This window comes from Naegleria gruberi, assembly GCF_000004985.1.
Source record: "Naegleria gruberi genomic scaffold NAEGRscaffold_57, whole genome shotgun sequence".
NCBI lineage: Eukaryota > Heterolobosea > Eutetramitea > Acrasida > Naegleriidae > Naegleria > Naegleria gruberi.
Genome location: NW_003163270.1, coordinates 144,564 through 170,235, shown reverse-complemented (window position 1 = coordinate 170,235; position 25,672 = coordinate 144,564). Strand labels below are relative to the sequence as shown.

General features: G+C 33.9%; 9 protein-coding genes and 1 non-coding gene across 10 annotated transcripts; 4 read left to right on the top strand and 6 right to left on the bottom strand.

Moving 5' to 3' along the window:
• Window positions 1–26: 26 nt before the first annotated feature.
• Window positions 27–98, bottom strand: NAEGRDRAFT_t616. The gene has a single exon. It is a non-coding gene; the product is annotated as a tRNA-Glu (tRNA).
• Window positions 99–149: 51 nt separating this feature from the next.
• On the bottom strand, window positions 150–2,653 carry NAEGRDRAFT_81357 (LRR domain-containing protein; the record flags this gene model as incomplete). Its single annotated transcript, XM_002671908.1, has 1 exon — window positions 150–2,653. The coding sequence occupies one exon, from the start codon at window positions 2,651–2,653 to the stop codon at window positions 197–199; it is 2,457 nt and encodes an 818-aa protein (XP_002671954.1). The 3' UTR covers window positions 150–196.
• Window positions 2,654–2,796: 143 nt separating this feature from the next.
• NAEGRDRAFT_81356 (serine/threonine protein kinase) lies at window positions 2,797–9,486 on the bottom strand (the record flags this gene model as incomplete). Its single annotated transcript, XM_002671907.1, has 4 exons — window positions 2,797–3,810; window positions 3,857–6,913; window positions 6,962–9,116; window positions 9,250–9,486. The coding sequence occupies 4 exons, from the start codon at window positions 9,484–9,486 to the stop codon at window positions 2,813–2,815; spliced, it is 6,447 nt and encodes a 2,148-aa protein (XP_002671953.1). The 3' UTR covers window positions 2,797–2,812.
• Window positions 9,487–9,985: 499 nt separating this feature from the next.
• On the top strand, window positions 9,986–10,966 carry NAEGRDRAFT_72962 (uncharacterized protein; the record flags this gene model as incomplete). Its single annotated transcript, XM_002671981.1, has 1 exon — window positions 9,986–10,966. One exon carries the CDS (start codon window positions 9,986–9,988, stop codon window positions 10,964–10,966), a length of 981 nt encoding a protein of 326 aa, XP_002672027.1.
• Window positions 10,967–11,099: 133 nt separating this feature from the next.
• On the top strand, window positions 11,100–12,403 carry NAEGRDRAFT_72961 (uncharacterized protein; the record flags this gene model as incomplete). Its single annotated transcript, XM_002671980.1, has 4 exons — window positions 11,100–11,468; window positions 11,531–11,608; window positions 11,654–11,919; window positions 11,965–12,403. The coding sequence occupies 4 exons, from the start codon at window positions 11,100–11,102 to the stop codon at window positions 12,401–12,403; spliced, it is 1,152 nt and encodes a 383-aa protein (XP_002672026.1).
• Window positions 12,404–12,808: 405 nt separating this feature from the next.
• Window positions 12,809–14,084, top strand: NAEGRDRAFT_59316 (sjogren syndrome antigen B-like protein). Its single transcript, XM_002671979.1, has 2 exons — window positions 12,809–12,950; window positions 13,049–14,084. The coding sequence occupies exons 1-2, from the start codon at window positions 12,830–12,832 to the stop codon at window positions 13,933–13,935; spliced, it is 1,008 nt and encodes a 335-aa protein (XP_002672025.1). The 5' UTR covers window positions 12,809–12,829; the 3' UTR covers window positions 13,936–14,084.
• A 75-nt stretch (window positions 14,085–14,159) lies between these two features.
• Window positions 14,160–15,846, top strand: NAEGRDRAFT_72959 (uncharacterized protein; the record flags this gene model as incomplete). The annotated part of the gene is made up of 2 exons (XM_002671978.1): window positions 14,160–14,374; window positions 14,550–15,846. 2 exons carry the CDS (start codon window positions 14,160–14,162, stop codon window positions 15,844–15,846), a joined length of 1,512 nt encoding a protein of 503 aa, XP_002672024.1.
• Window positions 15,847–16,371: 525 nt separating this feature from the next.
• NAEGRDRAFT_72958 (uncharacterized protein) lies at window positions 16,372–20,769 on the bottom strand (the record flags this gene model as incomplete). The annotated part of the gene is made up of 1 exon (XM_002671906.1): window positions 16,372–20,769. One exon carries the CDS (start codon window positions 20,767–20,769, stop codon window positions 16,372–16,374), a length of 4,398 nt encoding a protein of 1,465 aa, XP_002671952.1.
• Window positions 20,770–20,873: 104 nt separating this feature from the next.
• On the bottom strand, window positions 20,874–21,263 carry NAEGRDRAFT_72957 (uncharacterized protein; the record flags this gene model as incomplete). Its single annotated transcript, XM_002671905.1, has 1 exon — window positions 20,874–21,263. The coding sequence occupies one exon, from the start codon at window positions 21,261–21,263 to the stop codon at window positions 20,874–20,876; it is 390 nt and encodes a 129-aa protein (XP_002671951.1).
• Window positions 21,264–22,113: 850 nt separating this feature from the next.
• On the bottom strand, window positions 22,114–24,741 carry NAEGRDRAFT_72956 (uncharacterized protein; the record flags this gene model as incomplete). The annotated part of the gene is made up of 1 exon (XM_002671904.1): window positions 22,114–24,741. One exon carries the CDS (start codon window positions 24,739–24,741, stop codon window positions 22,114–22,116), a length of 2,628 nt encoding a protein of 875 aa, XP_002671950.1.
• Between the last annotated feature and the right edge of the window lie 931 nt (window positions 24,742–25,672).

Here is a 25,672-nt window from a genome sequence, read left to right as displayed (position 1 = left end):
ATTACTTTTAAAAATAAAAAACGATTCTCCCATGCCGGGAATTGAACCCGGACCTCCTGGGTGAAAGCCAGGTATCCTAGCCATTGGACTACACGGGAATCTTGTTCTTAATGCAAATATTTCTCATTTACGGGAAAAAACGACATTATATTTGGTGATGTCTAAATGTTTCATCAGTTTTTATTTACTCAACACTTTATTTCCAAAAGGAAAATAATGACTTGACAGTACTGCCACTTGGACTTGGTTTCTTCTTTTTAGATGCGCCAATCTCATCATCAGAATCACTATCACCATCATCATCTCCAGAATTAATGCTTGGTACTGGTGAGGCAACAAGTAATTCATTGTGTTCCACTTTGAGGTTGTTTTCTGTGCCTATTGGTGAAGGTAGTTTCTTCTTGTTGGTGGAGGAATTATTTGAGGTATTTCCACCAAATACTGATCCAATAAACTTTAAAAAAATAGAAGGTCCATCGTCCTTTTCTTTCAGATATCCTCTAATGTGGGCAAGACCTCTCTCACACACATCAGAAGGAGGCTCAACAAGGGAGATGCAACGACTGATGTCAAACTCTACAAGATTGACAAGCTTGTCAATACCCTTAATTTCTTCGAGCAAGGGACAGTCATTCACCAAAAGTGCTTGTAAACTCTGGAGAGAGGAAATATCCTCAGGAATGCTCTCTATCATTGTATAGCTAAGACTCAATCTAGTAAGGGATTTCATTGGAGAGGTAGTAGTGATAGTGCTACTTGAAACTTTTTGACCAAACAATTCAATAGGGAACTCCTTGATACCTCTGCAATATCGCATATCCAAATTCCTAAGGTTGATAAGCTGTGAAATACCCTTTGGAAGACCAGTTAGTTTGGAGCCATACAAATCCAAGTGAGTCAAATTTCTTAATTTTCCAATATCATCCGATAAATGACTAATGGTTAGATGGCTCAAACAGAGTGATTCTAATTTGGTTAAATTGTAAACAGGAGGTGGAACCACATGGATATTAGGATTGTGACCCAATTCCAAATGGGTCAAATTCTCTAAAAATTCCAAATTTCTATTAATATCAAGAGCAGTAACTTTGTTTCCATTCAAGAAGAGTATTGCTAATTTTTTGAGATTTTCAATTTCCTTTGGTATCTCGTTAATTATTCTATTGTTGGACAAACTCAAAAATTCCAATGATTTGCAATTACAAATTTCTGAAGGAAATCTATTCAATCTATTTCCAGACAAATTCAAGTACTCCAAATTGGTCAATTTTGGCCAAAAATCATTCAAGTGTCTGTCTTTTCCATGTAGCAAGTTGAAAGTGTTCAATTTGTTAAAGGAAAGTGAAAGGTAGGTAAGCTCTACCAATTTGTTAATTGATTTTGGTAGAGTCTTAAGACCCATATAATCGAGAGAAAGCCTCTGCAAATGTGGCATATGTGAGAAAATATCCTCAGGCAGTCTTGCTTTAGACATTCTATTCGAAGATAGATTCAATTCTGTCAAGTGTGCAAAATTGGTAAAATGTTTAGAATCTAGAGATCTAATCTTGTTATTGTTCAATTTGAGTTCTGTACAATTTCTACATTTTTCCAATTCTTCAAATGGTATATAGTTTTTTGATTTTTCATTTTCCTTCTTATTGTTTGAAGTAAGAGAAGATTTACTGATCCTTTGTTTGAATTCTAGTTTGTTGGACCAATAATCACAATATAAATGTCTAATATTGAGTGGATTATATGAAGGATTTGAAAAATCTTCAAAAGAATCAACAGTAATAAAACTATCTAAAATCTCGAGACTAAAAGTGGTTGATTCAATATTTACAGTAGGAGAAGAATCATTTGTACAATCTTTAAGTATCCCAATCTCCGAAGAAGGACTTGTTATATTTACAATTTGCTGTACAGAGGACAACTCAACAACATCCAACACATTATAATGCATGGTTGGTATCAGATTCAGCTTGCTAGGAAAAGTATGAATATCGTAGAGGTAGGAAAGATTTTTGTTCTCCTCAATGTTTGGGCTTGGTGTGAGTGATGATGGTGCACCAGAGAAGGATGCAAATGAAGTGGAGCTTTTGGTCGATGAAGTTGACTGCAAATGCTTCTTGTCGAGGTTGGGACTAATTGGCGAATTTAGTTTCGAGTCAGATCCGAAACTTGTCAATGAACGAGCACTGTCACCACTCTTCAGTGAAGAATTGTCAAGAGTAGCACCACCAGCCGAACTTGGTTCAGTGTTGGTAGTATCCATTGTCGTCCTCTGCTGTAGTTCCTCTTCATCCTTCATCAATTGATTTCCGAACATGGCCAACAATTCCTCATCATCAAAATAAAACCCCAATCGATTCGAGAGATTTTCTCGATAGTCCTTCATCTCCTCTTCCTCTATTTTTCTCCAACAAGCCTTCAAAATTTCCACTTCCGCACCAGCAAACTCACTAGAGCCTTGTTGTTGCAATCGTTTGGAACGTTGTTTTAATATGAATTTGATGAGTGGTCGTTCTCGGAAGCCTTTTCTAGAAGTAGTGCTCAATATTGGTGATGATGATGATTGAATATTACTAGTAGATAATGAATTAAAATTAGATGATTTAATCAAATCTCGATGATTGATTGTGGTGGAAAAGGTTGAATGTCGTTTTTTCATTTTTTTTCAATTTGGTTTGTTGTGATTTATTGGGATGAGGTGACTAATATGCTAATTGTTGTACAATGTGATAATTTCCATTTATATTTAAATTGGATTCTGAATGGTTTGATGGATTGCTTGTTGAAAATTAATTTTCATTTATCTGAAATCTCTCATTTATTTTGAAAAGTACTCTCTGACTTCTCCATCCTTGGTCAACCGAATTTCACCTTGCCATTCACTTGGTAAAACAACTGATCCGTATAATGTTGATGCTTCCTTATACATGTTGCATGCAGCTATAATGGTATTGTTCTTTGTATTCTTGAGAATTGTTTCTGCGAGGGCAAATGATTCGGTAAATTCACTCCTGGAGAAGAGATCAATAACTTTGCTTAGTAAAGCGAATTCTTTAGCACTACCACTTCCTTTCCATGATTTAGAAGCGATATTGTAAATTTGATGAGGTATGTGTTTTCCTTTCAGCATGAATTTACCCAACTCGGTACTTATCACACTGTGTGGCACTGTAACAGCATCCATAACTGGTTTAGTAACTAGAATATGTGAATGAAAAGTTCTTGTGAGAGATTCACATCTGCTAGCTGTGTTCACAGTATCTGAAATAACAGTAGCATCCAATCGTTGCTCATATCCAATCGTACCAAGTTGAACAATACCATGATGCAAACCAACTCCCAACTTTACATTGGTATTATTTCTACTATTGAAAACTTCCAATTCTGAAATCATTTCTAAAGCTGCAGTGACAGCTCCTTGCGGTTCAATAAACAATGCCAATATTCCATCACCAACAAACTTGTCAATAAATCCAGAGTTTCTTGAAATTGGAGGTGCAATACTCTTCAATAGTAGATTAATAAAAGCAAAGCCATCCTTTGCAGAAAGTCCCTCCATAATCTCTGTAAATCCATAAATATCACTGAAGAGCACTGTCATTTCTCTAGAAACTGCATCGCCCAACCTTACCTTAGTTACGTGACTCTTTCCAAGCAACTTTAAGAATTCAGCAGGTAAAAACCTAGCATAGGATTTGTTAATAGATGTGAAAATTCCAGCATTGTCCAAACTGATCGAGATGATAAGTTTGGCAAGGTTAATTTTTTCAGTTGTGAATACATCCTTCGTTTCCTTATTTTCCAAGTATATACAACCTTAATACATTAAATAATATAAATAAAATAATAATAAAAAGCATACCTATGACTGTCTTTTTCTTCATGATAGGAATAGATAAAGCAGAGGCCACTACATTCTTCACAAAGTAATACTCTTTCTCATTGTCATTCCATACGAGTTGTTGCTCTGTTCTGGATCTTAGAGTTCTGTGAATCATCTTGAGAGGGAATAAATCTGAAAATTTGTCCAAATCACTATTTTCGAATTGTTTGGTAGACGAAAGTGCTTCAATAGAATTCAGGTCTGCATTAAATTCGGCATCTACATAAACTGTTGAATCTCTCTTCAAAATCAAACAACATCTTGGTGATAACGTTTGTTCTGAAAGAATTGGCAGAATTGAAATGAAAATCTCTCTAAAATCCAATTCTGTTGATTCAGAAATTCTGCTCTTTGTTACTCCAGCAAGAGAGTGATCTGTTGTTTCATCAGATAGAGAAGTGTTAGAGAATACTTGTTCAGGATTTCTATTACTAAATGATGAATAGCCATCGATGTGACCTGAATAATTCTCCAAAATATAATCAACAACGATGGAAGCACCAAACTGTTCAAAAGATTCCATAGCTCTAAGGAAGTAGTTTCCACTAATACCATCATCCATACCTAGACTGTTGTAAAACTCTCCTGTTCTCAAATTAATCAGCCTAGCTAAAAAGGTGTTTCTTTCCTTTTCAGCCATAATATAACTCTTTCTGTAGTGAGAAATGATTTTTCTAGTATTTTCGACACCTGTTCTACAATATTCTGAGTACAATGTCTCGGCTCTTATGAACTCCAAAGGAGCAAGAAAAACAGAAGAATTAGCTTGGGAAATCATTTCCAATCTTTCTATAGAATATTTCAGTATTTCTTGGGCTTTTTCAATCTTTTCTTGAGCACTTCTCAAAAAGATAGCTGAGATTAAACCTAGGAAGATTAAATCAATCCAGCTTGAACACATACCAACAGAGTCTTCTCTAAAATCATACGATTTTTCCATACACTTGAAAGATTTTTCAATATCATTTTGGAAATAGAGTGAAATTCCCTTGAACGAGTAGTGCATTTGTCTAAAGAATGGATATTCCTTCACTTGGCTTACATACGTTGGCAGGTAATGGTCTACATCTCCTGAAAGAACATATTTCAATTCCAGTATCATTTTACTGGCATCCATCAACATAACATTTCCATTTCTCTTGAAAATCTCAATTGAATTCAAGCTCAATCCAATAGAAGTCTTTACATCTCCGTGGCTATAGAATAAGTGATGGAATGGATACCACAGAATAGAGAAACCGCCATAGTGTTTGTTCTTTGATTTCACAGACAATAAGAAGGCTTCCTCGGATATATTCCACACCTCAAGAGGGTTAATTGTTGGCGAAAAGTAATAACTCATCAACTTCATCAATGTGCAACTTGCCAATTCATGCTCATTCCTGAATCTAGTCTTTTCCATCTCTAATCCTGCCTCTAAGAACATGTTCATCTGAGGATAAAACTCAAAATTACACCAAGACCATGCAAAGACTGAAATTAACAATGGGGAAAGAGGAGTAATGCCATTATTTAAAACTATATCAGACGATATTAATATCATAATCATAAAGTAGTGTTTGCTGAGTGAGTTATTCATATGAAAAACAGCAGGACAGGATTGAGTGAGCAAACAAATAAGATGCCACTTTTCCAAATCATCAATATCTGGCAAATTGAGAATGTCAGATTTTTGAGTAAAATTAACGAGCACATGTTCTTTCATGTATTTCATCTTGTTAAGTATCCATGTTGTCAAGGATTCAACAGTATGCTCCTGAGTAAGGAAATTCAACTCTTCATATGTAGTAAATACATGATCAGTCAAAATTTTAAACACATCTTCATATTTTCCTTGTGAAAGATAGGCCATCAATCCATGGTTGCATGCCTCATAAAGATCTGTCTTGTTTTGAGCTTTTTGAATAGCTTCCATGAATAGAGAGGTTGCCAATTCTATATTTACAGAATAGTTACAATTACCAACAATTAGTAAACTCTCAAAAGCCAACTTATAAGTTTCTTCACTCCAACAGTCTGGTTCGTGTTCTAGAATTTGCCTTGCAATATAAACAAAGCCAATGGCTTTATCTGTAGATGATGTTTCCAAAGCCTTCTTTGCAGCTCTATTATTGAGGTCAATGAGTAATCTTCTCTCATCTCTATTCTCCAAGAAAGCAGGATCATTATGTTTGTGATTTAACTGTACAACTATATCAAATAAACGTTCCTCCAAAGAATCATCTTCTTCTGCTTTTTTGAGAAGCTGCTTACCATAGGTATAGTGAATTCTCAACCTTTCATTCAAAGGCAGTGATTCATAAGCAGCTTGTTGGAGTCTATCATGATTAAATCGTAAATTACCAGAATTGATATTTGAAATCCATCCCTCCTTCACCGCATAGTTCAATCTTTCTTTAAGTTGCATCAAGTCTATCTTTTCTTCTTGTTGCTGATTGAGTAGGTGGAGCATGTCTTCATTGGAAAACTTATTTCCAAAGCAAGAAGCAAATGCAAGAATATCTTGTGTTTGTTTTGGTAATTTTTCCAAATGTCCAAGGAGATAGTCAATAACATTTTCAGAGTATTCTGCATTTTCTATTTTCTTTTTATCCCATGTAATAGTATCTGTTTGAGTATCGAAATAAATAGATCCGTCCTTAAATAAACCAGCCAATAACTGCTTTAAAAAGAAGGGGTTTCCATTCGTCCTAGAGAAGAGTATTTTGGTTAGTTCTTCTGTTTCAGCTCTATTTTTCCTTAAAGACTCTGAGACAATCATGTTAGATTGATCTTCTGTCAACTCAACAACTTCAATTTCTTCAATGTTCACTTTAAGTTTGAGATTTTCTAAAAAGTAAAATAGAGGATGGTCCTTTCCCACTTCGTTATTTCTATATGCTCCAATAATTAAAAGAGGAACAGTATCACAAGAACCAGTTCCAAGAATTTCCTTCAATAGCTTCATGCTATCAAAATCAGTCCATTGCAAGTCATCCAAGAAAATGCATAACCTCTTTTTCTTTAAATGAGTATAAACACTAAAGAGATGAATAACTGAGCAATATAATATTGTTATAATGTTAAATTCAAAATATTACTTACTTCCTTGTGAAAAGAGCTTCATACGCTCTCCATTCTGATCTCCCATTGATGGGGAGGTATGCTTTTTGGTTGCATTAGTTGTAAATAAATATGACATGTCAGGAATTGCATCACTCAACATTTCTAATTGATCTGAATTGATAAGTGTACCAAGTTGGAATCTGAAATCCTTAATCACTGATTCAGATTCTCCAAGAACGTCGCCAATAATTTGTTTACATATGGAAATAATGGCATAGTAAGGTACATTCATATGTTGATCGTATTTTGCCTCAAAGAATTGTATTGCTGTTTTACTTCTTGTCCTAAACTCCTTAACAATACATGATTTACCTATGCCACTATAGCCCCCCAGAAGGACAATCGTTGGCTCACTAGATTCCATCATATTTTCAAGTTTCAGTTCCAATTTTTTGAAAATTTCCTCTCTACCATATACACCATAAGGTATGGATAAAGTTGTTTGAACATCATTCATACCAGCTTGAAAATTTTCAAGAGCTTCCATATCTTCTAGTTGAATAGCATTCTGTATGTAGACCAAATCTCGTTTCAATCCAAAAATACTCAAATAACGTTTCTCAATAGATTTTTGAATTGCTTTGGTAATTAGTCTTGAAATTGCTTTAGTAGCAGCTGTGAATAGGTTTCCTTCATTGGCTGATATAAAAGACCTTCTCGCTAGATTTTGAAACAAGGACTCTGGCTGTTGAGTCAAATGTTGAAATACGAAATCTAATGTCCTAAACTTGGTAAATGGATGTTCTTTGGAAAATAACTCAAAGAGAACAAATCCAAGTGAATATATATCAGTGTGGAAACCTATTGGTTTTGGAATCTTTCCTGTTGCCTCTGGAGCACAATACATTTGACTACCAATAATTTTATCGGTATATAAAAATGGATGCTCCAAAGGGAGGAATGTACTCTTTCCAAAATCAATCAATCTTATATTGCATTTAGGTCCTTCTACAATTATATTTTCTGGCCTAATGTCAGCATGACAAACTCTTGAGTGATGCAGTTGAGCAACACTCATACAAATAGAAATAGCAAGTGTTAAATTACTTTCCAATATTGTAATGTTTTCTTTCACTCGTTGTTCTTCATTGAGAAGTGTTACAGTATCATCTGTTAAGGTTTCAAAATTCTCATCAGTAATTGGTTCTGCTCTAGCATATGTTTTCGATCTATCAATAAATGATCTCAACGAAACACAATCAATAAACTCCCTCACGAGAATAAAATAATCAGACAAATAGGCCTTAGTACTGACAATAACCTGTTGTGCTGGATCCAACACTTGAGAAAATTCATTGGTCAAGAATCGAGAAATTTCTGCATCCCTTTCCAGCTTTGGAATGGATGGTTTGTCCAGTGAAACTTTCAGACAATAAATCTCATTCTCTATTAATTCTTTTTGAGAGGAAGGTCTCTCCCTTCTTGGAGAATTCCTAGTTTGTTGTGGTGTGTATCGACAAATAATCGTTAGAGATGACTTCTTTTCATAATGAAGAATTGGAGAGAAGGAGGTTAGTGATAAGGGATGTTCTCCCCAATAATGTTCTGAATAGTAATTGAATGATGCATGAGGTGGCACGCATGGAGTAAAGAATGGAGGGAGAACATTTTCTAGGGATTTTAGAGTTGAGTGAAAACCATCAGAGGGTGAGGAAGATGTGGTTAGATGATGGTGATTATTCAAGAGTGAATAGGAGGAGCTATCCATTGAAGTATTGGAGGAGCTTCTCGAAATGGTTCCACCACCATGTGATTCACTTGAAGAATTAAATAATGTTGATGAAGTTAGCAGTAAGTTAGTCGATGCATTGGCATGAATATTGGCCAGTGAAAGTGGTGTAATAGATGAAGGAAATTTGTATTGTTGTTCTTCTCCGAGACCCTTGTTAATATGATGAGGCCTTTGATGATGTGAGGAGTGGTTAAATTGTGTTGGTTTAGCTTCAGATGATGTCTTGATTCCATCTTCATTAACAGTAGATTGATTATTCTCCACCATCTCTTCGTCCTTCATTCTTTTCGAATATAATGTTGTGAATGGCTGTTGCGGAATGTAAGAGGAACTTGTGGATTCTGAAACAAAATTTACAAAATCTTCTTTAAAAGCACTGCCTAATGATGAGGAAGCCTTGTTCTTCTTGTTGATGATATTGTCTGTTCTTTTTTCATGATGAAAATTGTCGCCTTGTTTGTTAGATGCATACGACTTCTGAATTAGTCAAATCGCCCAAATGGCACGTTAATTTACATGTTTGATGATAACTTACGTTGTGATCCATTGTTGATGTTGCCTTCTTATCAGTAAGCAGTAGGAGAATTGGTTCCGATTTGATATCGGAAGGAAGATGTTGTTGCGACATTGGATTACAGGTATCCTCTTCGACTGCTTCCTTCTCTTCGAATTTAAGACAATCAAAGCTACAACCTCCACTGCAACTTTCTATTGTTAATAATTGAAGAATATCATTCACATCATCATCCAACAGTGGTTGTGGTTGTTGCATTAAATTTGTCCCTTCAAGATGCTGCTTACCATTGTTGTGATTATTACATTTACAGTTAGAGGGATTCTGAATCACAAGATCCTCCTCTTTTTCATCACCACTTCGCTCAGATTTATTGTTCAACATTGATTTTAAAAATAGTAATTGAATAAAAACAATATTATTTTAATCCTCTACAATGATTGAGATCAATTTATTTGTTTTTTTATCACTTGATGGATTCTTAAGAGGTTCATTGCATGTGGTAAATAGATCAGATAATAATGAACGAACAGATATGTGAGTAAGTCGGAATGCACTTTAAAGGACTTTCATTTTTCCTGGGTAAAAGGAGCCAAAATTCAACAAATGTTTTTTTGGAAAGAAAATTTTCATTTAGGAATGTGGTAAAACTGCCTCATTTGCGAATAGATTACTTTTCAGAGCTGTAGTCAAACTTACTTTCTCTTACTTATAGTGAACAAGACAAGAACTTTTTGCAGAACCACGAAAGAAAAAAATGAGTAAACGAAAGCAGCAGAAACTTCACAGTCAAGCTATTGATACTGCTTTGAGACGCAGAATTACACCATGCAAAAAACAAATACTAATTCTAGGAGCATGTTCAAGTGGAAAGTCAACCTTTCGACATGGAATTTATCATCTATCGAAAGAAACTAATAGCATGATGAATGCGGAAGAAAGAGAATTGCATATTCGAAAGTATGTCATTCGATGTTTGGACATCTGTTGGCAAACATTCAAAATAGTCGATTTTAAATTCAGTAATTTAAATGAGGAAATTAAAAAAGCTAGGAAAAGTGGAGTTTTCACATCAAGCATGATCGAATTTATGAAATATTTAACAATGCTAAAGAGTGAGGAATTGGAATTCATTTCACATCATTTCAGATATATGGAAAATATTCGATACTTTTTTTCTGAGAATTTCATTGCCAAATTACAAGCAATCAATGCAGATTTTACAATTCATGATCTTTTACAAACTAAAATACCTCATTCCAAGTCATCAATTTATGAATTTTCATTTGAAACAAGTAAACTAATTGATCCTAGTCCACAAAGAAATGAGAAACGAAAGTGGATTTCTCATTTTGACAATACCATGACACGAGTAATTTATTTAATTTCCCTTGCAGATTACAATTTAACAGACTCAATTTCTGGAGCTAATTGTCTTTGGTTGGCTTTACAAAATTTTAGTGAATTTGTAAATTATTCAGAATATATACCAGCGGATGTTTCAATAGTTTTTACCAAGCTTGATCTCTTTAAGGAAAAATTGGAAAAGTATCCCTTCTCTGATTATTTCACAGAATATACAGGACCAAATGATTCTGAAACTATTCTGACATTTCTCCTCTCTCAGAATACAGACCTTACTCAATTTAATATTGGAAACATGTTATCAATGAATAACATTGATAATATAAATTATTTAGCACAGGAAAATGAGAACGTACCAAGATTTGTTCTGTAATCAAAGATATTCTGCATGTATTTAATATTTAATCAGTATTTAGTTCTCCACTATACATAATAAATGTATGTATCACAATATTCGAAAGTATTGTAATCAAGCTTGTCAGCCCATCAAACAATTATAATAAAAAATGTCTCAACATACTGTGGATGACATGACACATTTAACATTTCATTCGATAGGAGAAGAACAACAAACACCACTCCTATCAACTCTGTTTAATTTATTTGGAGATTTTGATACGGAACAATATCAACCATTATATTCAGGAGATTCCTCTAATTCATCTATTCTAAACCCTTTCGGATTTAAACCAGTACCATCACAAACACCTGCAGATATTGTTGCTTTTTCTGTTGGTTGTTTCATGATTTTGTGTAATTTCGTTGCTATGGCTTTGGTTTTTACCAAGTACAAGAAGATTGCTGTCCGTTCGAAACATCCCTTTCTAATGGCAAAAACTTTATTCTTCAATGCAGTCATGTTTATTGGATATTGTGTAGGTATTTCATATTTTTCAGTATTAGAAATGATACATTCTTAATCTTTCGAATTTTACAGTTCAATAATGGATTACTCGCAAATTCAACAAAGGGATTGTGTGTGACATTTTCAATTTGGTTTTTCAATATTGGATTTGTAAGTATTTTCTTCGCAATGGATTATTCTAAAAAATTGAAATAGTTTGGTTGGATTTGCACATTGCTCACAAGACAACTCATTGTCTTGATTGGATTTAAAACAAAGAGAAAACTCAAATATATTAACATGGTTTTCATTGTGCTCTTGCTGATTCCTGTAATAATTTACTGTATTATTGCGAGTGCAATTGAGGAAATTTATATTAGCAATGACAAGTGTAGATATAGTGTCACTTCTGTTGCTGTCAATTTTTCATTTACAATTTTTTACTTGGTATTGATTGTTATTATGATTATTCTTAGTAGAAAGTAAGTGTTCACTAATAATTTATTTACAATATTCACTTTCTCCAGAGTACTTGAAGAGTTCAGTTCTGCAGCAACTGAAACCAGTGGACTCATTCTTATTGTAGCTAGTATTATTATTGCCTTACTGACATGGCTCTTATCACTTCACAGAATAATTCCAATCAGAATTGTCATCTCCATGACACCAATATTTGTTGGCAGTTACTACTTTTGGTCCTACTATAGAGGAATAGTTTTCTCAATCCTCACTTGCTCCAGTGAAGAATACTTTATCAATTGGTTACAAAATCAGAATGCCATCACTGAGGAATCCTCAAAGGAAATTGAACAAGAATTAGAAATCTCCCTCAGCAAAATGCAAGTTATCAAATTGAGTACACTGAGCTCAAGTACCTTTGCTGGTCTTCATATACAAGATTTATCTGACGAAATAGATGATCAACCACTCTACTCGAGACATAATCACCCTGAACATCAAAACTAAGCTGTTTAGGCAATAAGCTTTGCTTAGCTGTTCCTATATTATAGGGAACCAAGATTAGATATGAAAATGAGATCAAGCTCTAGATAGTTATTCCAACAAAAGTGTAGTGAACCAAGAAGTCCTATCATGAAATGTCATTGAGGATGACAATTGAAATTATATCCTTAATAATGCTCACATTAATATTAAACAATTAACAATTACCTAACTCACATCATTATGATAATGTATTTATAAACACGTTATATTTCAAAAACGAATCATTCCGAACCATATCATGCAGATCTTGATCTCCATGTTCATCATCACCATCATCAAATATTTTATTATTATCTGTTATGCATTTCTGAGCAACTTCAACAAATGTTATTGCAGAAATAAATTTGAACGTTTTTTCGTCTTTAAAAAAATACAACAATAACCAAAATGTCTGACGCTGAAATTACTTCAAACAAGATTCGTGAACAAGTTGAATTCTACTTTAGTGATAGTAATCTTCCAAAGGATAAATTTTTGAGAAGTCTCGTTGCTAACAATCCTGAAGGATGTAAGTGTTTTATATTGTCAATATTGATTAACCGATATCCCATACATTGATATTATTGTTGATGATGATGATAATTTGATAATGATGATGATGAATAGATGTTGAACTTAAGACTATTGCTTCCTTTAATAGAATGAAACAAATTTCTACTGATATGGATCTTATTGTTTCTGCTTTGAAGAAGAGTTCCATGTTGGAAATTGATGCTGAAGGAAAGTTGGTTAGAAGAATCACTGCTCTTCCAGAAGTTGATACTAGCAATGCTCGTACTTTATATGCTAAGGGATTCCCACTCGATGAAAGTGTTGCTAATCTCGATTCAATCAAGGCTCTTTTTGAACCTTTTGGTAAAGTTGTCTGTGTTAGAGCCAGAAGAGAAAAGAATGGTACATTCAAGGGATCTGCTTTCATTGAATTCGATTCTGAATCTACTGTTAATGAATTGGCTGGAAAGTCTGACTTCAAGTTTGGAGAATCTGTTCTCCTCTTGGAAACCAAGCAACAACATTTTGATAGAAAGAGAAAGGAACGTGAAGAAAGTAAGCAAAAGAAGAATCAAGAAAAGAAGCAAGAAGATGTTTCTAATATGCAAACTGAATTGAAGCAAAACTTTTTCTTGCACATTCAAGGAATTGAAGGTGACGAAAAGTTCGGATTTGCTGATTTCTCCAAGAAATTGCCATACAACAAGAAGAATGGTTTGAAGTTTATTGATTTCCCACTCGATGGTGATAAGACCAAGGCTATTCTTCGATTGGAATCAAAGGAAGTTTTCGATTCTCTTAAACAACAATTCGATGAAGGAAAGATTGAACTTCCAGGTAAAGCTGTTGCTTCGGAAATGGCTCCAGAAGATTTGGAAAAGTATATTGCTAAGACCTGTGAAGCTAAGTTTGCTGAAAGCAATAAGAATAAGAGAAAGGGCTTTGGTGGACGTGGTGGTAAGCCTCATTGGAACAAGAAGAAGAAGACTAAGACTGAATAAATATTCAGAGAACCAGCACTAATTTATTATTCACCTCCTAGGATATTAGAGTCAGTTGCGATATTTTCTCAAGATCAAGACGATGATGACCCAAGCACGATAATTCAACCATAATTTAATAATATATAAATATTTAATAATTATTATTTAATTTTATTATTTAAAGTATTAAAATTATCAAACAACAATTGTTTACACAACAGAAACAAAACTAAGATAAAAAAATGTTAACAGATATTCACTCAATATTTGGTTATGTCATTTCGAGATACTTGTTTGAGAGGAATTTTGTATCGGATAAAGGGAAGAGATTTCGAATGATTCCTGAGAGTCCAATGGTCAAACACAGTGAACATTTGAAACACACCTCCGATCAACAACAATTTCTCTACTTGATTGGAAAATCACTTGTGGATGGAGGAGTAATGGCTGCTAATGGGTATGTTTGATGATCATCAATTTAATTTATAATATTATTATTATTATCATCAATATTATTATTTAAATTTACTATTAATTGTTATTTAAATATTGTTATCGGATAATGATGACAATGGAATGTATTGCCTTGATTGGAAAATAATGATCCAAATATTATAATTGAAACTCTATAGAGCAAGTAAATTAATGATGGGAAAGGATAAGATACAATTATTGAGAAAAACATCACTCAAACAATTCTTTAAAGTGTTGAGCACGAATATGTTTAAATTTCTGAGGAGAATTAAACGATTCTTCTCCCATTTGACTTTTGAACAAAAGTATTACGTAGTTGGAATGATTTTGGCTAATTTACCTGATGTAGATATTGCATTATTCATCATTTCGTTTTTCTTGTCATTCTTCAAGGGATTTTCGAGAATGATTGACAGAATTCATAGATTGTGGGAGCTTTTTATTTCATTAACAAATAAGAAACAGGAGGAATCTTCTGGTGGTGGAATGACTTCAAGTTTCAGTAGTTCTTCACTTAATGCAGCACAGACTCCTGCTGGTAGCTCTAGTAATTTATCTCAATATGATTCTGATTCTGAGGATACTCAACCAACAGTTACTAACGCAAGAAGAAATTGGAAAGCCATGCTTGAAAGACGTGACAAGAATAGTCTTACATTTAGGCGAACTATTTCACATTCTCTGCCTATTAATTTATTATTATCCCCACTCATTGGTTTTGGAGTTCAGAAAGTGTTGGGCTTGCATGGATTTAACAGCTTTACACATTGTACAACATTATCTGCATGTTGCTTGAGTTCTCATTTATTGTTGGATTTCATGACTAATTTTGGTACTGCACTCTTGTATCCAATTTCATCAGAATTATATTCATTTGGTATTGTAACGAGTTGGGACTTTACACTCATTGTATTTTTCTATTCTTGGTTGACTGCCAGTAGATTGAATAGATGGAAACAAAGCAATGTTTTCTGGATTGGTCTATTCTGTTTGGGACTCATTTTCATTTGGAAGAGAGCCATGATGTCAGAAGTTTATAGTCGTTATTATTTTTTCATGGAAGCTCAAAAGAGAAAACATACAAAGAGTATTCAAAATGCTCCTTCAATTTGGTTACAACCTTCAAACTTTTTCAATGGACAATATACTGTCATGAAGTATGATCCAAAAACAGATTTAGTTTCAGAGTTAAAAACAGTTCAGGCAACAAAATACATTTCCTTGATTAATTGGATTTTGACAGCATTTGGATTTAGTGTAAGCGATGTGAGGCAAATTCAGATCAATGACAAGTTGGGAAAATTCAAGGGTCAAATTGCTCCTAGACAATTCCTTATGGTGATTTATTCTAATCTTAAGAATAGAAAAGTTCTTTATGAAATGATCAAATCAAGTACACCTTCGCTGATATTTATTATTTCCTACATTATGTACTTGATTGTATCAGATGATTAGATAATGGCGCTTTCAGAGATTAATTTCTTTTGAATTAACTTTCTAGCCAAATTGAGTGCTGTTGGAGTGATTCGGTTGAGCTTGATTCTTTGTGAATTTACAAGAATCTCACTATGGAGAGCCATTGAATTAATATTTTCCAATAATTGAGAAAGTATATTTTGGAATTCAGCAGAGTTTGTTAAAGCGAGCCATGGAGACTCACTATCTGGATTAAGGATGCATCTTATTAACTCATCATTTGCCAAAATTATTTGAACTAGGGCTATGGTAATTAATGATTGATATTCCGCTTTTTGGTAGGAGTCTTCTTCAAAGTGTGGCAAACCTGAAATGTTGCCATGTATGGCTTGTTCGGCAATGGCAATAAAATTAATCGGATTGCTTGCTAATATTTGATGGATAATAGTTTTTAAAATTTTGGGAATATCTTGGTGGATGGTGTTAATTTGAGGATTTGGAATTGTTGCGGTAGAGATGTGTTCTATTTTCTTAATGAATGAAATGTAGTGGATGAAAAGGGATTTAAGTAATTGTTGGAAAAAGTCGAACCATTTCTCTACCCAATTCCTGAGTGTTCAGTAAGGAACTTATTCTCCCAAATACAAGTTCTATTATTTTGGACAATCTATTGGTGTCTGTGGTATTTGAGAATTTGGTTTCATCTAGATAATCAAGAATTGTTTGGGAATGGATTGATATCTGAGATGGCAGCTGTTCAATTGTTTTTTCTTTCAATTCAAAGAATGGATCCAAATATTTCGAAGCTGTTGGACTAATAAATAGTGAAATCAACATGTCTGAAATCAATAAACCTCCAAAATTGCAATCAATTTTGTTCAACATTGTGTTCAGTAAGGCAAGAGGAGTTTCCTTTACCAAAAACTTTAAACCAAAATTATAATCCCTTTCCAAATCTGATACAATTTCCTTGAGTGTTTCCTTTGAATTATATAAAAGTTCTTCCTTGTTTGTTTGAGAGTTTGAAAAGTAATTGAAAATCCAAGTCTCCAAATTTGATACATGTAATCCTAGATGTCTTGTAATATTAAGTTTGAGTATTTCGTTTTCTGTTATGAAATTTCTGAACAACTGTTTCAGTTCCCTAGTTGAAGTATCTCTCTTTGGTATCCAGGTTAGAGAAATGGAAACTAGTGAAAATAATCCTTCCAAAATCTTTGAGGTAAACAAAACTGGCCAAGGATGCAGATGTGATATTGGTATAAGGCAAGATTTTGAAAATTGAGAAAGGGTATTTTTCAAAACCTTGATATTCGAATCAAAATCTTGGGAGAATACAGAGAGTGAATATGTTCCCAAATAATAAATAATTGGATCTAGATGCTCGGTAAATATTACGAAATCATAGAGGCATTTTCTCGAATGTTCTTGACTTGATTGCATAGCTTGTAGCCATGATTTAAATAGCCAAAATTGGTCTTGGTTGGAAAATTGGTCATTCGTACTGAATTTTGGAATCAAGCCAATCAGGGATTGTATCATTATAGAATGATGCTCGCATTCCCTTTCAAAAGACAATGCCTGTGAAAACAATGTTGAAAGCATGAACGGTAATGAGTTTTGGGACATTTTGGATGAGAGTAGGGTATTATATTGAAGGAATTGATTCTTATAGTAGGAAGATAATACCTTGTGGCACATTTCATCCTGGATATTTAACTCGAAATATGTCCACTCATCAAAGTCAAGTAATTGAATTCCATTAAATAGATTATCAATAAATTCATTATTAAAGGATGAGTGTATGCTTTCTAAATGATTTTTCACTTGCTTGAATTTAGACTCATCTTGCTTGGTCAAATTTGAAAATTGTTGGACCTTCTCACTCTTTCTTGATGAAATATCCACCTGAGAAAATAGTAAAGAGTATCTTGAGCTAATCCAAAAGTATAATCTTTGCATTTTGGCTGGAATAAAGCAAAAGAACTCATTATCTCTAGGTTGAGAGGAAGTAAAGTGCTCGACTATAGATCTTTGGAAGGTCTCTTCAAGAATATTATGTGAAATACAATCAATTACATTGATGGATTCACCAAAATCAGAGTTATAGTTTTGAAAATGGTGGCACAATTCTAAACAGGAGACTATCAACTTGGCAAATATAATTGATTCAACAAAATTCTTTGGCTTGATTTCATCCCAAATGAAAAAGCAGGCTTTAATCAAAGCCATTCTTTCTTCAAGTCCATTTGCTAATACTTTGTGGGAGGATTGATCTTTTCCTTTGTTGGTCAATTCTATAAATTCTTGAATAATTGTAACTTCATTAGTAGAAACAGTAATTAATGATGACAATAGCACTGACATTGTAAATATCAAATCAGAGTTAGAGTCTTTGGTATTGATATTTTTCAGCAGTTTCAGTATTCTATCTTTGATCAAAGAACTAACATTAGCCAAAGGCATCAGAACTGAAACTTTGAATAGCACTATCCAATCGAGATGGTTTTGCTTTCTTTGACTTGACGAGGTTTCAGATATTTGAGAATTTCCATCACTCAAAATAGTAACAAGTAATCCCTCGTGTTGGCTAAATGATCCCATTACCATACAACATTCATAAAATGATTGAAGTACTATTTCCACCAGTTTGCTTTGAGTAGAGTTCCTCACTTTCACATCAAATGTTTCTGATTTTAAAATATTAGTAACAGCTGTAATAGCTGTGTGGCATTCAAAAAAGAGTGCCAAGAGTGAATCAATGTTAGTTGATTGTTTCTTGATTTGATTTTCAATTTCAGAAACAACTCGTAACAAACATCCCTCCACTAATGAAACTTTGAGATGGAGTGTTGAAGAAGCGCTTTCCACACCTTGGCTATCCTCTTTTGGATCTGCAATTTGTATCATATCCTTTGGAATTAGCTTTCTATTGACCAATGATGAAATGAGAGCTGACTTGAGTTTCTCAAATTTTGTTCTCATTACTCCATCATGACTGTCCCTTAGTGTGAAGGAGAGAAGTTGGGGAACAATCACATTGCACCATTTGGTCTTTTTCATGACTGGATAGTAGGAGAGGGGAAGAATTGAGGACTTGGATGATGTGTTATAGGCATTCTCTCCATATTTTTCATACTCCAATAATATTGTTTTTAATTCCTCATAGTCGGAGTCAGCTGTTGAGTCTTGATCGGTTTCAGTTTCAGATTGTTGTGCCTTCTTAATCTTATTCAATAAGGTACTCACTAATTCATACCTAGAATTTACAAGGTTATTTAAAACCTTTTGATACAATGTCAACAGAAGGCTATTCTCTAGTGGAATAATATACTCTATCAATTTAGTCACAAAGGACGCCTGCCTCGTATTTCTTTCAATTCCAGTATTGGTTCCACCTGAAGAAAGGTATACGAAAAAGTTGTCCTTCATCCACTGATCAATGGTTGAAAGATGTAGGTTACCATTGGAGACAGCATTTTTAGGTTTCATTGTTTTTGGGATTGGAAAGATATTCCTTCCAATAATTAGGCAATTTACACATCCAGGAATGTCCTCTCTATTGATATATTCCAAAACTAATTCATCCAATAATTTAAGAATAGTATTCTCTTGTAGTTTTAACAACTTGTTAACAAAATGTGTCATGACTACAAAATCAAGATTCTGAAAGGAGAATAACTCTCGCAAAATGTCACACATTTGCTCATTAAAATTCTCCAAATTATCCATATTCCATTGAAATACCTCTTCTAAGATCTTGTCAGATCCTGGTTCTACAGTCAAGTAGATTGGCTCCTTGTTCTTTTTAAATATTTCCTCTGTTGATAATTTGTCTGAAACTTGGAATAAATTATAAAACTCGCTAATTACAAAAGATTGAAATAGAGGCTTGTCAATAATCTTCTTTCCAGATTTTAACAGTGTCATGTATGATTTCAGCGGTAAAGGATTGGATAAATTATTAGAGAGGTTTTCCCATATCATTAGAGGTGAATTCTCCCCTTGTCTAACTTTCCTGAAATTCGAAATAAATCTCAGTAATTTTGATGTGTCTCGTTTCTTATCATAGAATGTTATAAACCAAATACACTGATATGAAACATTCTCAAAGTGTTGAACAATATTTGGATTGCTCTCAAAGTTATGATTTTCCAATATTGTCCTATGTGCCAAATTATCTATAAAGTAGTCGGAGCATGTCATTATAAAATTAGGTATTGAAATAGTTTGAGATTCTTGTAGAAGTGACAGAGTTGTAATGTGCAATGTGAGAGTATCTTCACTTGTCACATTAAACAACCTTTGAATCCCCTTTGAAGTAAATTGTAGAAATTCCGTGCTGGACAGCATGTGTATCCACACATTTCTATCTGCCAACTTGTTAATAAATTCACAGTTTAAAAACTTGAAGAATCTATTAAAATAATACTCGATAATATTGCTATTAGAATTTACAAAAGCCAAAATGCTCTTCAATCCAATTTCTATTAATCTGTCTCTAATCACAGCCTCACTTTTACTCCTCAAAAAACAAAGGAAAATCTCCTGTGAAAGATAAATATGATATACAATAAATTGATTCATTAAATTGGCTTCATCCCGATACTGATCAGAATGCACAATATACTTTTCAATTTTCTCTCTAAATATTTCCAATGAATTCTCACATTTCGACAAGTCGGCTAATAAACCAATCGTCACTAGATTAAATAAACTCTGTACTTCTGATGAAGCTGATGATGATGTATTCTTCTTTTCCGAATAAATTCCATGCAATGTATCCATAATAAAAAAGGCTGATGAAGTATTTTCCTGTTGTTTAATCTTTTTCCGTCTCTCCTTCTGACTCCTAATCATTTCCATCATTCGGGAATTGGACGATGAAAGAGAATTTTGCTGATGATGATCAAAATTTCCTCCCGAATTTGATGAAGATGATGATGGGAGTTTTCGTTTCATTTTTTTTACTCTTAATTTCCAATCAATGCTGGAAATTGAGAAAAAACTTTAAGTGACAGTGTTTATTATTGTAAAAAGTCAAGGTATTTGTTCTTGAACGCCATTTACTTTTTCTTTACAGACTTCTTTTTGGAAGTCTTCTTCTTATCTGATTCTTCATCTGATTCAGTACCATCTTTCTTTCTCTTTACAGACTTCTTTTTAGTCTTCTTCTTTTCAGATTCTTCACCAGGAAAATAAATCCTTTCTCCCATGATTTCTGTTGCCTTGTTACAGTATTCACGAAGGGATGTACAACAATTTTCAGGATTAAAATCACAATGTCTAAGACGTTCTCTCCTTTGTGGAGGGACTAAAACATCAGCCAATTCACCTCTGAATGGAGCAATATTTTCTTTTAGTAATGCCTCTGCAAGAGTCAGTTTCTTTAAAGGTTTACTACCTGAGCCCAAAGATGATAAGGGATTTGAAAGTGGTTCTAACATGGTGTTCATGTTTGCTATTTTATCGGAAAGTAACACATATTGTTGTTTGAGGTTTGCATTAGATTGCTTTAAAAGAGCATTCTCCATAAGAAGATCATTGTTTGGGAGTTTAGCTTCCAGTTCTTTGATTCTGTCTTTCAATGTTTCTATTACTAATTCATTGTTTGATTGAGTAGATAGTAGGAATTTCTGTATGTCTTCCATGATCTATAATAGCACCTGGCGATTTTAAATTGTAATGTGGCTTCTTGTGATAATTTGTTGAGAATTGTAGTTAAACGAAGCCTTCTTTCTATTAGTGAAGATTGTATGATGATAGTAATGAAGCCTTCTTTGAATCAGTGAAATAATGAAAGATTGTGTGATTGTTAATTAGCCTTCTTTCGAGTAGTGAGGTGGACGAAATGATTTCAAAGACTGAATTGACAAGTTGATAATGCAAGACTTTAGCCTTGATTGGATTCCTTACAAGCTGTGTTGACAAACCGAGTTGAGGTATTTTTTTTGTTGTTTCAGTTTCCCTCTCGATTTCTTTACAATCCATTCTTAACTCGAGTGATGAGGCAAAAACAATAAATATCGGAACAAGTATTTTACAATACTAATATGATCCATTGTTTACGTGTTTTAGATGAAGATTTCAATTTTATCAATATATAGCCACTACTGAGAAACCATGAATATTCTGACATTCTCTTAAGAAAAGGCTCCTGAAGATCCACTTCATTGTTTATTGGAAATGGAATTAAGACAGTTTCACAATTCGTCTATGTCAGAACAATTGTCTTTCCACACGCAACACATCCTTATTCTTATTGGAAAAATTGTAAATATTCAGTTCAATAAAAAATTAGTTTAGTTAAATGACTGGAATTTCATCCTCGCTATGTGAGTATTTCATACCAAAATCCACATGGCAATACGTTCTTGCGTAGTCGCAAATGACTTTCATTAGATTATTACTTGTAGAGGCAAGTGGGAAACCTTTCTCTTCTTCTCCTGTAAAAATTTCAATCAGAGATGTATAGAATAAACCCATCTCCTTTTTCATATTGATAGAAAAGAGGAAGGTCTTTTTCAAAAATCCTGCAATTCTACTAAATCTCACTTCCATAACTCTAATTCTGTTATTGTCAACTTTGGTTATATATCTGGCACCGATTGAGATGAAACGTGAGGAATCCGAGTCCTTTGAATTATTGCCTTTCAAGATGTTACATGACTTGAAACAAAAGCATGACTCGACTAGCTCTGTAGTGGATTCATTACCAATGAATTTGGTCTTTCCTGAAATTACCAATTCCATTGATTGTTTCTTGTGTAGACCACTTGTTTCATTCACACAAGACATGAGCGCAGTTGGAAACTTTTCGAGAGAGCTTGACATGCTTGGCTTACTATACTCATGCCACACAACTCTGTTATTGTAAATCTTTTCTAGTGATACATCGTGACTCAGTGCTCTTGTTGCATTCTCAATCGAACAGTCAAAATAGCCAACAAACTTGGTCAACCTCATATCAGAAATGTTGCTATAGTTTTCGTTAGATGTCCATGCAGAGACAAGTGGAAGATTCTTGCTTACAATTTTCCAATCTGGAGTATATTCACAAAGTCTATCTAAAAACTTCCAATCCTTCTCAATGACATACTTGAGAGCGAAATCCTCCTCACTGAGTGTGTGATCTGTTTTCAATCCCTTGAGGCATTCCTTTCTCTTCTTCATTGCATTCAGTGAGTGGAATGGGAGTAAGCATTTATCTAGAGCTTCATTATACCACGATCTGATAAACTTTACCTGCTTATCGTGGAATACAGCAAGAATATCATCCATTTCAGTGAGGAACATGTCGGTCAAAATTCTAATATCGTTAGAAAGCTTTTCTCCAAGGTTTTCTTCAATGATGAGGATCTTTTCGAGGGTCTTTACTGATTCCTTCCTCACCAATGAAGAATTGAACAGGGAGAGACTTGAATCTTCAGTAGATTGCAAAAGTGATGTCAAATTAGTGGAATTTCTCCTAGAGTTATTAAATGTATTGTTGATTCTCTCAGAGTCAACAACTGATCGTTTGATCTTGGTATTCAAAAGTGTATTCAATTTGTTCTCGTTATTATCACATTTGGTCAATTCTAACCAAATACCAATAATAAAATCTCTCAACCTCTCATGTTGAAAACAAGGTGAGAGTTTGTTTTGCTCCATTGCATTGGCCAACTCGTTGATATTATTATCTAGGGATGATTTCAATAGGGCTGTAGTTGTGAGTGGTGAACCGCTGCCCATATCTTCAGAGCTGGGATCTCTACTCAAGGCTCCGGTCAGTAAATTGCCACTTCCACTCTTCTTTTCACCCACTGAAACAGTACTCAACCCAGTGGAGGTTGTCATTCGAATGGATTTTCTTGAGGAGGAAGAACCATTTGATTCTTGACTCCTAATATATCCAAACTTTTCATGTGAAAAACTGAGAATATTTGAACAGAAATTATCAAGAGCCTCGACCACATCCCTCACACAATCAAATGTTCTCACTCTCCCATTGAGGGCATCGTAGAATTCATCCAAAAACTTGAGTTTGCTCACACATTCCATCACAAATTTCTGTTTCTTGACTTCAACTGAGTTTTTCTGATCTGCATGTTTGGAGGATGATGCCTTCTCATTCAACCAATTCATTGTTTCCATACTTTCGAATAATTTACTTCTCAATTTTTCCACATGTTGAAACCTTTCTCGTTGCTGTTTCGTCATGGTCCATCCACTTTCTCCATTACTTCCAGTTCCACTTCCCTTATTCGAAATAATTGAAGATGTTGTATGAGCTCCACTGCATGCAGAGTTTTGACTTGACAGTAATGAATTTCCAGAATTATTAAATGAATTTTCAATATTAGAAACGGCCAACAATTTGTTTTGTTGAATTTCTCCTTGTGGAGGTGTTGGTGGATTCATCGCTAGAACAATTGAAGAAATGGATGAGTTACAGTATCTAGCTGATTGTGGTCTTGGTTTTTGAGAAGTTGAACTTTCGAATAAATTGAGTTGACCAGAACCAGATGCTGACTGATTTGAAGAATTATTTGATAAACCTGATACATTCATAAATTGTTGATTATTCGAAAGTAAATTTGTGGAATTGGATTGATTAGTAACCAAAATCGGAGTAAATGAAGTATTCAATACAATCGCACTAACAGGTATTGAAATTTCGTATTGATTAATTTCATCATCATTATTCGAATCTCTAGCTTTACCTCTGTAGTCCACTTCATCTTCCTCAAATCTTGGTGAATGCATCATGTCTTGTATGTCTCCTCCATCAAGTGCATGTGTATTCGAAGTGGTCGGTAAATTCTGAATCATTGTATTCGAATGACTAGACGAAACTGAAGCCGACTGTTGTTGAGAACGAATCTTGGCAGGTGAAACAAATCCACCATCCTCATTGCTATTAGACCTCGATTCACTTGTGAAACCAAACATTTTTTAGTAAAAAGTGTTGACTGTAAATTTCAAAATCTCTGGAAAGGAGGGAAAATGTGTTGATGATGATTTCAAAATTAGGTAAATTGTGTTGGTGGAGTTGTTGTGGAATTTTGTGTTCTTTTTGTTTCGTCTACAATAGTTCTGTTTAGTTTATTGGTGGTTGTAGACAAAACTACAATGTTGTAGGAAATGATGATGATAAAAGAAAGTGCTGCAGATTCCTATTGCTCTTTTTTAAATAATTTAAAGTTTGCAACTCAATGAAACTATCCGAATGCATTATGCATCACTTCTATTAGCGGAATTGTTGAAAAGTCAACATTAAATCTGGATCAATGTGTCAATGTCGAGTTTTAAGGATTGTAAAAAAGGATGTTTTAGCAGTAATATGCAGTGGTTGCCTTATCTACCCTTTCGAATAGTTTCGTTTAATGTCTTGGCAAGTTGGGACCTTGTACTGAAATAGGCCGCAGTTGTAACTTCAGTGCGTTATTGTGTTGATTCTTGGGTATGATACAAGAAACATTCTCTGACTTTATTTAGTTGGAGTATAATTTGAGTATGCTTTGTATGAAGCAGGGTTCTGCAGTTTCGAATAGTTTATTGTAAACAAATTTTAAGGTTCATTAAGACGAAACGAGTGGTGATATAAACTTTCTTTTTGTCAAGGACTCCTTCCCCTAGCACCTTGCCTTTCGAATAAGATAAATAATTAACAAATTGCCTTTAGTGTAACATCGTACAAACTATTCTTTGTAAGTATCAAAATCATATTGTTTCATTGTAACCAAACCTTTGAATGGAAACAAATTTCATTAGTTTGGAAATTGCTTGCATTTGTAGTTTGTGCTAATTTGCAGATTTTCCCTCCAAATCTTTTTTTCCATTTAAAAAAAATGAACAATTTGCTTACACAAGGAAACACAAA

Coding starts and splice junctions, on each gene's coding strand:
- NAEGRDRAFT_59316 (XM_002671979.1), top strand. CDS start 12,830: ATGTCTGACGCTGAAATTACTTCAAACAAGATTCGTGAACAAGTTGAA. Junction 12,951..13,048: donor TGCTAACAATCCTGAAGGAT/GTAAGTGTTTTA, acceptor GATGATGAATAG/ATGTTGAACTTAAGACTATT.